Genomic DNA, 14,458 nt, shown 5'->3' with positions numbered 1-14,458 from the left:
CTGTAAAATGAGGATTGTAATAGTCCCTTTCTCCTGACTTTTGTGTGTTTGAATTGTACCTCTTTGGCTTTTAGTACAATGGGTCCTCGATCTCAGCTGGGACCTGTAAGTGCTAGTGCAAAATAAACAATGATAATAATCCTCCAGTTTCTCTCTGAAAGCCATTAACTTCAAACAGAAAGGCTGATGTTTTCAATTCACTGCAAGAATAGAGGACAGAGAACCCTCTTCCCCAAAAGGCTAGAAAGATATGTAGTAAACAAGAAGAAGGGGAGTTTGCACTTATTATAACTTGGATAAATATTAAGGAAACAACCTTGTGCTAGCACTAGTATTTTTCTCCTCATCACTTCCAGGTAATTTGTTTCCTTGTATATGGGTTTTTGCATCTACGTGGCAGGCTTTTTAAGGATGTGTTTAATTTAAGTTTTGTCGTAGTACATTTCAACTTGCAAGGTAGGAATACTTTCTGCTAGGGTGAGTATCTAATACATTTTCCAGACTGTTTCAGTTCAGGGCCTCTTTTCAGCAGTGACTTGTGTTTGCGAGATTGATCCAACCTCTGTAACGTGGATTTGAGACAGTTCACTGTTCACTAGGAACTGAGCTGTTACGTAGTTTACTTTAAAATGATACACACTTGTGCCTTGCCTATAGTTACTTGTTAAGGTGGCTACTTTAGAAGATAGGTTGATGATCTTTTTGCCCCTAAACTTTAAATGAGAAACTGTAATGAGCTGGTGCTTACCATGATCATTTCCTTTTAAGGACTATGTCTTCTATGTTTGTTTTATACTTATATATCACAGTTTTATTCTGGGTTCTACTAAGAGTGTTTCGGTCAGACAAAAAAAAAAAGACATTAATATTTTTAGTGGCAGGCTATTTTATGTCAGGCTTACTAATCTAATATAATTTTTATTATCTTTGAATTGCAGCAGTGTGAGCCAGAACAAAGTGTAATTCACTACTGCAATACTGTTATATCAGCTTTCTGTAGTAAAGTACAGATATTCAGAACTGCACTACCTTGGTCAAACTAATGTAAAATTTCTAAATCACAGATACAGTAAGCGGTAGGTTTGTAAATAAACAACGATAAGAATCAAAGATATTCCTTAGTAGGAAATCTGGAGCGCTGTAACCTTCTTTTCTAAACCAGTTTCTGAACATGGACCTTATTCACAAGGGCAGAGGGCTTTGTCAAAGGGCAGAGGAAACCAATGAACGAAGGTTTGGTTAAAGCATAGGACTAAGACTCCGAATATCTTGGTTCAGTCCTTGTCTCTGTCAGACTCCCTGTGTGGCCTTGGGCAATTCACTTAATCTTTCTGTGTCTCCCAGTTGCTCCATTTAAAAAAAAAACAACACAAAAACCCTCTAGAATTGGAAAAGACACAGAGAAGGTCAACAAAATGATTAAGGGTATGGAACAGCTTCCACATGAGGAGAGAGTAAAATGACTGGGACTTCAGCTTGGAAAATTGAAGATGAAGGGAGGATTTGATAGAAGTCTATAAAATTATGAATGGTGTGGATAAAGTGACTAAGGATGTGTTATTTATCCCTTCGCATAACATAAGAACCAAGGGTCACCCAATGAAATTAATAGGCAGCAGGTTTAAAACAAACAAAAGGAAGTACTTCTTCACACAATGCACGGTCAGCCTATGGAATTGGTTGCCAGGAGATGTTGCAAAGGCCAAAACTATAACGGTTCAAAAAAAAAATTAGGTAAGTTCATGGAGGACAGGTCCCTCAATGGCTATTAGCCAAGATGTGCAGGGATGTAGCTACATGCTCTGGGTGTCCCTAAGCCCCACTGGTACTGAACAAGAGGGGATGAATCACTTGATGATTTTCCTATTCTGTTAATTTCCTTTGAAGCACATAACATTGGCCACTGTCAGAAGACAGGATACTGGGCTAGATGGACCACTGATCTGATCCAGTGTGGCCATTCTTATGTTCTTATTCATGAAATGAGGATACTTCCTGTTTCTGTCTGCTTAAATTGTAAGCTCTTTGGTAAAGGGACTGTATCTTACTATGTCTTTGTTCATTGCCTGGCATACCAGTGTCCAGTCCTGGTTGGGATTTATAGGCAGTATTGCAATACAAATAGTAGTAATGAGTCAGTCAAACTTGTTTTCTTCTCAGTTTTTATTTTAAGTCTCAATGCCTGGAGACAGAGAAATAGTTTTGCTGTTCTTCAGCATGTCTCTGACAAGCAGGATGGGCAGACTTGGCTTCAGAGTTCACTATTTATCTTTGGAATGTACTCTAACTTTCTGATGACGTATTAACTGTACAGATGTTTGATATTTAGCTGGAAATACGATATGTGCATAATATATACACGAGTGAATCTATCATTGTCTGCATCTTATTTCCTTCTGAGAAGTCCCATCTTGGATTTTATGTCACGGTTTTAGCGACACTTTGAACAAGACAATGGGAGCTATTATGTGAATCAACAGCATTATGTAGTCTTGGAGACTAGCAAAACATAAGACCAACTACTACCATTTCCCTATTCTCAAGAGGACTGTTAGTGTGGAAGGTGTCATCTAATACATATATAAGATTTTTTAAAAATCTATTAATATAATTGTTTTTAACTGGTATATGATTGGTAAAATTACAGTATAGCACTGTAATTAATATCTGGGACTGCATTTTGCTTGTTATGTATAAAGTATTTTTATTTCTCTTCTAAATGGGCTTTCAATGTGTTTTTGAATAATAATAAAGTTAAGTGGTTAAGTTAGAGTTCCTTGGTTAAACTTTAACTGCATGTCATATATTTATACTTTTAAATTGACAGAATTTGGGCAAATAAAATGCAGGGTAAATTTACTGAAAATATTGACCCTTTACAAGTTTTCCCTTCTATGGCTTTTTATTCCGTTTCAATTTACTCAACAGTGAGGAGAGAATACAAGGTGCTTAAATGTTTACCATGAGAGAACAACATTGGTAATTACTTTGATTTCAGTTCCTTTTGATGTGTATTCAGGGGATGAAGAGGTCAATAATATTATGACCATGCAAATAGAAAAGGGTTTCTTTCTGACCATATAAAAAACACCAAAGGATTATTAAAGCATTAACCTTGATTTTAATGGCCTTGGTTGAGTGGTGAGATCACAATTTGGATGAGCCTGATTATTTACTAAATACAATACATAAATGCAGCGGGTTCTTAACACCCATTGCACTCTGGCATTATCGCATTACTGCCATCCTTTGTTGCCTTGCAGACAGGAATATGAAAGCAATCTGTCATGTAGTGAGACTGGCTCCAGAAGCATTTCTCTGATAAGAAGACCCCCTGCCCTTTGCTAGTGTCTGGTCCAGTAGGCTTAGCCATGCGCTTAATCCCCAGAAAGTGGTTCGATTATTGCTGACCAGCAATGGCAAGATAGTTTTTTTTTCCCCCTAGCTATCAACCTTCCATTAATTCCTTAAGCAGAAATGCGGTGCAATCTATATTTCCTTGGCATGTGTCACCCAGATGGTGCACTGCTCATTTTTTCAAATAACCACGCTCCAAAATAACATAGTTTGAATAATAAATTCCACAAATCCTTCCTGAGAAATAGTGGTACAATTCTCAAGAGCTGCATAAACTTTACGCATGAGGCTGTAGCTCATCCACATTATGCAGAAAAGTATATATTCTGTTATAAAGTGGATATTTGTGGCTGGATTCTTTAATTTAGGGGGAAAATAAACATTCTCTTTTAAACATTGTGAGCCATTTTTAATGTTTGATGATGTGTCTTAAACAGTAGTTTTAGCCCCTTGGTCAGCATCACAGAACTTGTCATTTAATACGTCTGGGTTTAAATCCTATGTGTAGGTCGATGCTGTCAAGCAACCATGACTGTACATTTTGGTATTGATTGGAGTCATTGCAGTAAATTCCTGCTTAACTCACATCCTTCTTCTTCCCAATCCCTTACCCATAGATAAAATAGAGGGTGAGCATGTGACTGTGTCTGGAGAGAGGTTTTCTTACATTTAGATGTACCCTATATGAATATATATACGCACATTGTCCTCTGTTTGTGTATATTCATTTGCACACATCCACAGTAGATGCTCCCAATATGTTGTTTTTACAACTTTAAATATTTTCTTTTCTCCTTCAGATTTCTCATATTGATATACCTGGACCAGCAAGTAGAAGGATGAAACGTCACCTGTCAATCAACTGTATCCAAGATATGGTCATTTGCTGGTGGTCACTGACTAATGATGGAGCGTGGCCTTGGTCTCCTATGTCCAGTGAGAGGGACAGAGCCAACTTATTGTTAGTAAGCTGTGCACATGGCAGACTGGAGGTAAAGTTCTGAACTGTATCTTATTACTTAATTTTTGATTTGCTAACAAATAAAAATTCAATTCAACTCAAATTTATGCCTGGAGTTTAAAAATTACAGCAGAGAAAAATGCCAATCATTATAAAAACAGCAGTTCTCTAATTCATGAAAAATAACTTAGTTGACATGGTTGATGTATTAGCATTATTTATTTTTGTTTGCACTTCAGAATTGGAACCTACAAGCAATTCAACAGGGAAATTAAATGTGTATAAGACCACATCATAGCATTACACATTTTAAAAAATACAGTGTAGGACGGTTAGCCTGTAGAAAAAAATTGTAAATGGGATAGAGGGTATGGGGGCTGCCTGATGCTCAAAAGTCAGAGTCTTACATTGTTTGAGATGCTATTATTTTTATTACATTTTAAAATTATATTAAGAGCACGTAAATGCACTAAAAATAATAGCAAACCCTCATACATCTGCTTTGTAAACTGGTTGTGTTAAAATCATGCGGCCAAACTTTTTTACCTCTCGTGAGAAAACCAGAGATACAAAATTCCTAATAATAAAATCTGAATATGGTCTCCCCATTAGCCCAATAGTTTAGTAGTTCAATCGGGGGATAGCACAAGGATACAAAAACATTTGAAAAAGTTTAAACCAACACAGTTAAGGGAGGTGCAAGTCAGGAGATGCTGGATAATGATTATAATACTTAATTAGCACTATGGGATCTTCCATTTTAATCTTACCTAAAGTATAATACAAATGTATATATTAACACACGACGAGAAATAAAAATCTGGGCCAGATAGTTGCATATCCCAGTTCTGTTTCTAGCCTCGGGATATATGTAAATCACTTATTGAGGAAGCAATTTGATTAAATACCGTTAAAAGCTCCTCAAATATCTTTAATTAAATACTAGTAACAATCAGAAAATAGCCGTATGAGCGACACCATTAATCAGTGCTGCATTTACTTGGTCTTTGTTTTTAGCTGCTGGCTGAGTAGTATTTGCTCCTTAAACTGCTGTAGTTGATAATGGACAAGGCACTGAACTGGGACTCAGTTCTTGTGAGGTCTATTCCTATGAAGGAAATACAGGCTACTGGTCAGAGTAGAGCATCTTTGAGTCAGGACTTCAAAGATCATGAATTTTCCCAGCTCTGTCTTTTCTCTTGGCAAAACTTAACTTTCTCTGCTGTCTGCAGCCAGATTCATTTTAAAGTTTTCACCTTACATAAGAAATTTGATTAGAATATTCTCAAATGGATTTCATTATCTTCTAAAGCCTATAAATGACTTTTTCACAATAGTCCACTTTTGTAAGCAATATTATCTATTCCTTTATACTGAAATGGATCAAAATTCTAGTGTCTTAGAATTATTACCTTGATAACCATTGATCCTTATGAATTTTTCCCTTGAAATTTTCTATGTATACTGGAAATGTTATGGAAGAAGAAAATGTAGTCAAAATGGTCTGTCTGTATTATATCTAAGGTATGATTTGTGCGATTTACGTACCAAAGTATCTAAGCTGTCATAGATATGCCCTTTCTAGCCACATTTCTTTCAGTTAGCCGCCCACTATTAGTGTCATCTTTGACTCTTCCCATTCCTTCTTCCCATACATCCAAGCTATTGTCAAATCCTGGAGCTGCTTTCGCCACAGTTTATCAAAATATCTGACCCTTCCTTTCTGTCCAAGCAGCTAAAAAGCTTGGTCAGTTTCTTGCAATCCCTTCCTCTCTGGCCTCTCTGAGTCCCATATTGCTCTTCTCAGCCCCAGTTCATCCATAATGCAGTTGCTAAAATTATCTTCCATGCCTGTTGATCAGACCACGTCATTCTTCTTTTTGAATCTTTGCCTTGGCTTCCCCATAATTAAATGCTAGTAACAATCAGAAAATAACTAACATGATCAGGTACTGTACCATGTTTAAACTTCTCATTCTCCACTGTTACACTGCATTACTTTCACTTCATGACTTCACCTGACTGCCATTTCAGATCTTATACTTGATTGTGACCCCACTTCCTCCTTACTCCACCAATGATGCCAGCATTTCCATCCCCTTTGTTCCTTTCTCACATTTCCATACCTTCTTTCAGGTGCACCCATGTTTGCAATGGCCTCCTAATCTGAACAGAGCAAGCTCCCAGGCTTTCCTTATTCAGATCTTTCCTAAAGACTCATTCCTTCAATGAGATTCTCAAAAATAACCTGTTAATCTAATGCTTTCTCCATTTTAGTTTATATATGAAAGGGAGATTTCTAAATTACCACTTCCTCTGGTCTCCCAATGCACATTGTTTAATCTGTGTCTCTTTAGACTGTAAAATGCTCAGGGCACTGTCTGTTTTTATTTTGTCTTGTACAGTCCCAAGCACATCGCTGGTACTTAACACAATAATGGTAAGTGCCATCTCTGCTCTCATGCCTAAACTCTAAATCCTTTAATTTAGCCCATATTGTAACATAAACACAAGAAAATTATTTTAGAAAGTGGTACTAACAAGTTGCCTACCAGATTAAGCTGTTCAATCTCTGATTTTATGTTGCATTCTTTCCCTGTTCATCTATTTCAGTTGTAAGATCTTCAGGGCAGGATCCTTGTTTTCATACTTATGTATCAATTAAGCAACAAGCACTACACTGTTTCTATGGAAAATGTGGTCATATATATATATACAAATACTTTGCTGCTTGTAAATCTACTAGTATAGTATAACAGATTTCAATTTTATAACAGCTCATTTTTTAAAAGGAGGTTCCCTTATATGGGAATTGGAAGGAGGGACTAATAGTTTTAAAATCGGATTGTCCTGCAGTTTTGTAGATATGGAGCAACACCATCCTATGTAGTAGGTGTACATACAATCAAGTAGCACTTGCACATAGGCATGAGAAAATATTATTTTTATGCACAGGAATAAACTCATCTTCATTTTATGTGGATTCCATAATTTGTTTTTCCGCAGTAGTGACCACTGATTGTGTAGGAGTTTTCTTTATCAGTCTTTCTCCCAGTAAATATTGGCAGTAAGGGAGTGTAAGAGAAGAAATGATTCTGTACAGAGGATTTGTTTCTTCAAAGAAAAAAATGTAAATATATGTAATAAAAAAATGCCATATTGCCTGGTACATTTTACCAAAATGTACTTGAAAAAAGTAGAAGAGCTTGGGTCAGACTATGCTATTTGTCTGAATCCTGGGAGACGTTAGGAATTGCCAAATGCCAACTTTGCAAGGAGGATTGTGTTGGTTGCAGAGACATGGGGTCGGAAACAGAGCATGAGGAAAAGAGTGCGTTGCTCCTACAGCTGTTCTCCAACACACGCTATTGACCGTATACCCAAGCCACAGAAAAGATCTGCCAGCTACTGACTCTACTTACTAGTGTGCCAAAGCTAGTATAAGTCGTGTAGGCAAAGAGTCAAGAAGGGTTTGCTTATGGGATACCACTACCATTACTACTTGATTGTAGCAGTATCCCATAAGCAAACCTCCCTGTTTGTAGCAAAGGCCACTGAAGGAACTACCTTGCTGGAAGTGTCTCACCAGAGCAGTTCATTCAATGGCCTTTGCTACATGTCAGAAGAATTCCCATTGGGATGATGCCAGGAGTGGCTGAGGGACAAGACTAAACCTCTCCCCAAGATGTGGTCCTGTGACATTGTGCACATGCGGGGCAAGTCCTAGACCAAATGGTGCCCCAGGCAAGGAACATCTTCAGTACCCTCACCCCTCTATTTGCTAAACTTTTGAATGCCTTATTTTTTATTTCATTTGTAGCCCATTTCATGACTTTGATGCACAATTTGCATGCATGATTTTTCTGTCATATAAAACAATACATTTGCACGCTAGGATCTGTAAATCTGTCTTTATTCATGCCATATATAAGCAAATAAAAAAATCATTTCCTTTAAGCTTATAGAAGCTTTTTAATTTTAAGAATAACTGAAATGTACAGACATCAATTAATTGAACTTTGCACCAACAATGGATGGACCAGTACTAAATAGTGTTACAGTAGGTAACAGCCTTAGAATGTTATCCCTAATCCTTTAGTTCAAAAGATCGCTTTTCTCACCTTTGCCCTTGCAAACTGAAGCACAGTGTCAGGGAGATCCAAAGACTGGCCTATGGCATTTTCAAGCAATAAAATAGCAAGCAATGTCAGTTTCTTGTCAGCCATCGTTGATCAAAGATATGTTTTAATGAGCCTGAGCTTCGAAAAGTAACAGTATTTCTTTTATATTGTTCGTAGATAGGGGCTTGATAGATATCTCTGGCATCTCATTAAATATGTAGTTTATTAGTCACTACTTACATTCTTCAAGTCTCAAAACACAAGTAAGTACACTTTCACAATTACACAATAAAACAAGATTCACAATCTTGCAGCTGGGCTCTCACTTCACTTCAGTTTGTTCTTATATCTCACTGATTGGCGATGCTCTGCCCCGTATATAACCGCGAGGGTATGGCTAATAGCATTCTAGGAGATTTGAGGAAAACATAGTTCTAAGAAAGTTTAGAAGGTTCCATGAGATTCTACAAAGGTCCAGAACATTCTAGGAAATTAGTGAAAAATGAATCCACATATGGAATACCTGAAACATTTTACTTCAGACATTCTATTTGTCCTTTTGTTACTAACAATAAAAATAACACCCCAAGCCCGGTATCCCCACAAGCCCAGCACCCCAGGTGGTCGCCTGGGTCACCTGCCCATAAATTCGGCTCTGTGCAGATGCACATTGCACATACATTGGGGTTACTCTAGTTCCAAGCAATGCTTTCTTTTAATGAGGAAAAATAGACTTCTTTAAAATGTAACATACAGTATAAGGCAGGGGTTTATGTGGGGTTTAGGGATTTTTTTTTTTTTTTTTTTTTTTTTTTTTTTTTACATTTATTAATTCTGAGACTAAAATCTAGATAGCATCCCTTTAAAAACAGGAGCAGATACTCTCATAAAATCTTGTGTGCGGAAATAGGAACAAATTGAAACCCAGTAGTACTTTAAATATTTTAAGTCAGACAGTACACAGTAAATAAATAATAATCCTGGAATGATAGTTTGCAAATCTTTTTTACTGGAGAATTCAGTTTACAATGTACTAGATTTATGTAAGGTTTATAATAACAGTTTGCTATAGCAAAATCTTTGATTGCTTTACTGTTTTTAATACAAGAATCATTTGGATGTGTTAAATTGTATAGGATTTGGTGGGGATCTGCCCCCAAAACAGAAATATGAAGGCACTTTTTTTTGAACGAGTCTATATGCAAATATATTTATTCTACTCTTTTATTGGTAATAGTGTGGATTGTCAGGGACGCTATTTAAATTGTTCTCCTGTGGAGCTGGTGCTGCTGTTTTGCTTTTAAACATAAACAGAGAAGTGTATCTTCAAGAAATCATTTAAACAATTTTCTTATGAATAGATAAAATCTAATGTAAGATCATCCTTGGATTAAATGTTTTGTGGGAAACATGGTAAAATCAACAACATAGACTTTATTCTGTAATTATGAATTGAGTGGTAACGGTGCCAATGATCAGATGCTGTGATACTTTGCATTTATCTTATCATGTGTATTTTCACTGCAGTTGCTACTTTTTAGAATAATTGAAATTACTCTTCTTTCCTGTGGAAAAAACAATTTGCCGGTAAAAGAATATTATGTTTCTTTCTGCCAAAAGACTGTTCTTAGTAGTTAGTGCTTCTGAGTTACTGTCTCTCAAACTTGTGAAATAAACATAGTTGACTTCATGAGTGAGATATCTTGTAACAATTACAGTATTCAGAAAGAAATGTCTGTGACTGAATAACTGAAATACTTAACACAGACATGAAGCAGAGAATGCAAAATTGTTGATGTCACATTAGGTTAAAAGTTCAATGAATAAATGTAGTACAGAAATGATGGAGGTAAGTTTCAAAGAAAAGAAGAAGAAATGTTAGGTGGAGATGTAAATAAATGAGATTGTCTGTGAAACTGTAAAGACAGTGCAGCAAATAAGCAATCTATGGTTAGAGACTTGAGTTATTATTTAAAATTAGTTCAAAAAGAGTTTTATTTTTTCTTCCTTATGGTGCCTAGGACATTTTACCTTAGAGTGCATCACACTTCCCTCTCAACATTTCTAATTAAAGTGTTTGTTGTTGTTTGGAGCCTCATGGTGTGAAATTAAACTAGCAGTTTTCTAACATGCATAAAGTAAATCAAACATTTTTCTCATCTAAAAGACAGACGATTCAGTCACACAGAGCTTATTTCTATGTTTCTTTTGTTTTCTTTTTTATCTGCTTAGTAAGCCAATTTTCTGCTTAGAATATACTGTTTAAAACCTCTTATTTCATTCAATATGTGGGCTTTATCCTTTTCCCAGTACTCTATGCAAAAGGCTGCAATTATTTGAGTGTTTAAAAGTTTGCACAGAGACGTGTGCTACTACCTACATAAGGTTTATTATTTTCCTTCAAACATCAAAATAAGAGAGAACTAACATAACTTGGATGCCTCAGTTACAAAGATTAAAAGATTGAATTTCTTAATTTGGAATGTTATGATTTTTGAGTTTCGATTTTAGAGGGTAGAGCATACAATACCTCTCGTTCGGCTGATTAGCTACTGCAGAGCACAGGCTACTGTCATAGTGAAAAGGATGGAAATATGCAACACTGGTGCATGACAGCTGCTTTAACAGGGAACTCATGCATAAATTACAATGCAGAACATTTTTAAATACCTTTATTGCAACTTGTGATGCAGTGGGTTACAAAACTAAAAAGGAGTACTTCTTTACAGAATGTAATTGGTTCTACTTCATGAAAATTACCTTCAGAAATCTCTCTTTAGAGTCACAGTCCATATTGCCTGGACTCTGGAACTTTGGCCAACAGCTAGTCTCAGATGGCGGCTGCAAACCTTGATCCATCTATCTATGTATCTATGTAAAGGAGGTACTACCCTGTTCCCCCTCCCTAATTCCTATCTCTTTTCTGTAAAGTATGTGCAGCTGCCCTGCCTACTTCCCTTGAGCTCCTGAGGGAACTCTAGCTCCTAACTTCCCGTTCCCAGGCAGATAGGCCACAGCACTGTAGCCATTAACACTTTACATTTATTCGGCATAAATGATTAGATGTAGAGTCTAGGAGTATTGCTGCCATCACATCCATCTATCCAGATCAATTGAGCGGTCAGTGAAGACCCGTTCAATCGATCCAGAAGTCGACGCATTAAAACCACCCCTTCTAGTGAAGTAGCACTGCGTCGATGGGAACGCATTTCCCGTCAGCGCAGCACAGTGAAGACGCCATGTAGAAGAGAAATTACGAAGTCGACAGGAGTTACACAAGCTACTCTATGTAGCTTGCGTAACTCCCATCGACTGCCACCAAATTTCAAAGTAAGTGTAGACCAGGCCTAAGTCAGATGCCTGCTATTGGGGGGGAGGGGCAGTCTAATAGGGAGCTAAAAAAGGGTAAAATTGTTGTGGTGTTTCCTTATCACCTAAATGCCACGTTCCTCCTTCCATCTATTCCCCCTTGTTCATTCGAAGTTAAAGCACAGAGGTTGCACATGCCATAACATTTTGCTCTGTGCAGTTCTTGGCATCCATGTTGGTCCTCAGAGGACACCATTTTCCCTTGCAACCCCTTAATGTATCTCCCTAGTCTGAAGATTTGATCTGTATTCTAGAATGAAGGGAAGATTTCTGTTGATTTCAGTGGGCTTTGGATCAAGCCCCTGATGAGGAGGAAGAGAATATAAAGAGCCTGGAGAACTCGGAATACTCTACAAAGTGAACAATCAGAATCTAAATGGAACCATTTGAAAGAGCTCTTCTGAACCTTAAAAGATTTGGCCTCTAATGGCTCAAACAAAACTGTGCAATAAGACTGCTTAAGAAAGAAATATTGCCTATGTTTCAGCTTTAGGAAATAGCAAAACTAGGGGCTTGTCAACATGCTAAGGTAATGTGCACCACAGGGATGTGATTTCTGACATGCACTAAATACGTTGCACATGAATTGGTCTGTGTAGACCCTGCTAACAGGCGCTTAGTGTGCTTTAACATAGTACTGTTTCAAACAGCATGATGTTCAAGCACACTAGGGAACCTTTCGTGCGCACCAGCAGGGTCCATATAGACCAATTAATGCGCAACATGCTAGTGCAGTCTAGAAATCACTCCCCTGTAGAGCGCATTGCTGCACTATGCAAAAAAGCCCTTAGATCAACACCTCACAAAATGCAGACATTGTAATATGTCGAGTCATTGCTTTCCTCATGGTTACCCGTAAACAGAGATACCAACCCTGCCTAATTTTCCATAATCCTCCTGATTTGTAAATGGAATTATGAAATTACTAAATCGGGTTTAAATCCATTAATTTTGCAATGACGTTGAAGAACTCGTAGGTCTAGATGTGTGTTGTGTGTCACTCACCCCTCAGGTCAGATGAGCACACTGCTGTGGCTATGGAAGGCCTTCTTTTTCAATCACCGGAGCACCATGCAGTGGCACCTGCCGCCGGGCTATGTGCATGTCACGTGGTGTGTACCATATTGGCAGCCAGGATGGACTCTCAGCCATGTTGGTGAGGTCCCATGACAGGTGGAGCTTGTCCCAGGCCAGAGGCCCAAACATGACTGCTGTGTCACTGCCACAGGGAGCAGAGGGCAGGGCCCAAGAGTACCAGCAGTGTGTAATGAGGGCAGTGTGCTGGCCCCCTGTTCCTTCTCCTCAAGTGTGGCTGGCAGTAGCGTCTGGGCCTCACGGGCTCCTCCAGATCTGTGATGCTCTAAAAAGCTGTCTGCAGCACCAGTAAGCATTGCCTGCACATGGTATTGGTGCCTCCTCTCCCTGAGCCTGACTGTCATTGGGCGGCTACCGCTCCTTCCCCCAACCAGACCCCCCTCCATCCTTTCATCTCTACTCCCCCAAATCACCAAGCAGCTCCCTTCAACCCCTCCTCTAATCTTCCAATCCCACCTAATGCCTCTTTCAGTCCAGCCAGCCGCTCCACTCCAGCACTCAGTGACCTCCCCCATTTCCTACCTGGCATTCCCTGAGAAATTTTTGCCAATGCCCCTGCTTCTGTGGCACATGTGCAGGCTGCGCAGGGAGGGACGCTCTGATAGGAAGTCAAACTGCATCAGTTTTGAATGGGTTGCGGCACTGAATTCACCACCAAAGCTACAGACTGGGTGTTGTGCTCTAACTGCCCCGCATGGACCTTGCTGTCACTCTCTGGGTATCTAGAGCACATTAACATAGTCCAGCAGGGTCCACATGAAGCGGTTAGAGCACAACACCCAGCCCGTGGCATAGGGAGTGAATCTAACATCCCGAACGCTACTGACAAAGTGAGCCAAATATGCAAAAAAAACCAAACCCACACAAAATGATTTCAGAATTGCTTGCAAAGGAGTGAGGGCACGGCCCGTGGCACTGTCAGACCTGGTTACGGCTATTGATGTAACTACATGTTCCTTCAGCTAACACCACAAGCATTCAACGCACTAATCCAGAGCCCCTGGCTGTATTTGGCTTCGCACCTTTGGCGCTTGCCACTGCTCCAAACAACCTCCCCTATTTTTTTCATAAATATCCTTGAGAGTCCCTGAGCAAGGCTGGCATCTTTGCATAAACCTCTTTCATTTTATACTGTATCTTCAGTCACATAAATATGTAATGACTGAGGGAGCCATTTTTGGAAAAAAAAATGGCCTGGAGCTTCACCTTTTTTTCCGTCACCTCATTTCTAGGTAGTCCAATACAAATGTTGCGTGCCATTAATACATTCTAACTGTTCAACTCAGAAACAAAACATGGGCACTTGGAAGAAAGTGTACCTTTTCCACAAGTCTTCACACAGACAAACCTTCAGGCACATATATATTCAAGAAAAGTAAAGGCAAATGTGGTGCAAACATAGCAACTAAAATACACATAATTTTTGCATTATTTACCTGAGTTTAGTCATGCCTCCTCTGTGTTGGCGAAACTTTCCCCACCAGAGCTGGTGTACGTATATCATTCAGATCACTTTGACATACAGGTATAAGCATCCATTATTATCTGGTGACTT

At 38.5% G+C, this 14,458-nt stretch overlaps 1 protein-coding gene across 1 annotated transcript in view; it reads left to right on the top strand.

The window, feature by feature from the left end:
* Window positions 1-14,458, top strand: part of WDPCP (WD repeat containing planar cell polarity effector) — a 243,472-nt gene that overhangs the window by 110,949 nt on the left and 118,065 nt on the right. The window contains exon 10 of the mRNA XM_067565236.1: window positions 4,158-4,349. Within this exon, the coding sequence (XP_067421337.1) occupies window positions 4,158-4,349 (192 nt within the window). The remainder of the gene's footprint in view (window positions 1-4,157; window positions 4,350-14,458) is intronic.

The sequence above is a fragment of the Emydura macquarii genome, unplaced genomic scaffold (genome assembly GCF_026122565.2).
Source record: "Emydura macquarii macquarii isolate MOO-44397 ecotype Brisbane River unplaced genomic scaffold, CSIRO-AGI_Emac_v2 contig_2676, whole genome shotgun sequence".
NCBI lineage: Eukaryota > Metazoa > Chordata > Testudines > Chelidae > Emydura > Emydura macquarii.
This window is presented reverse-complemented; position numbering and strand designations above follow the sequence as displayed.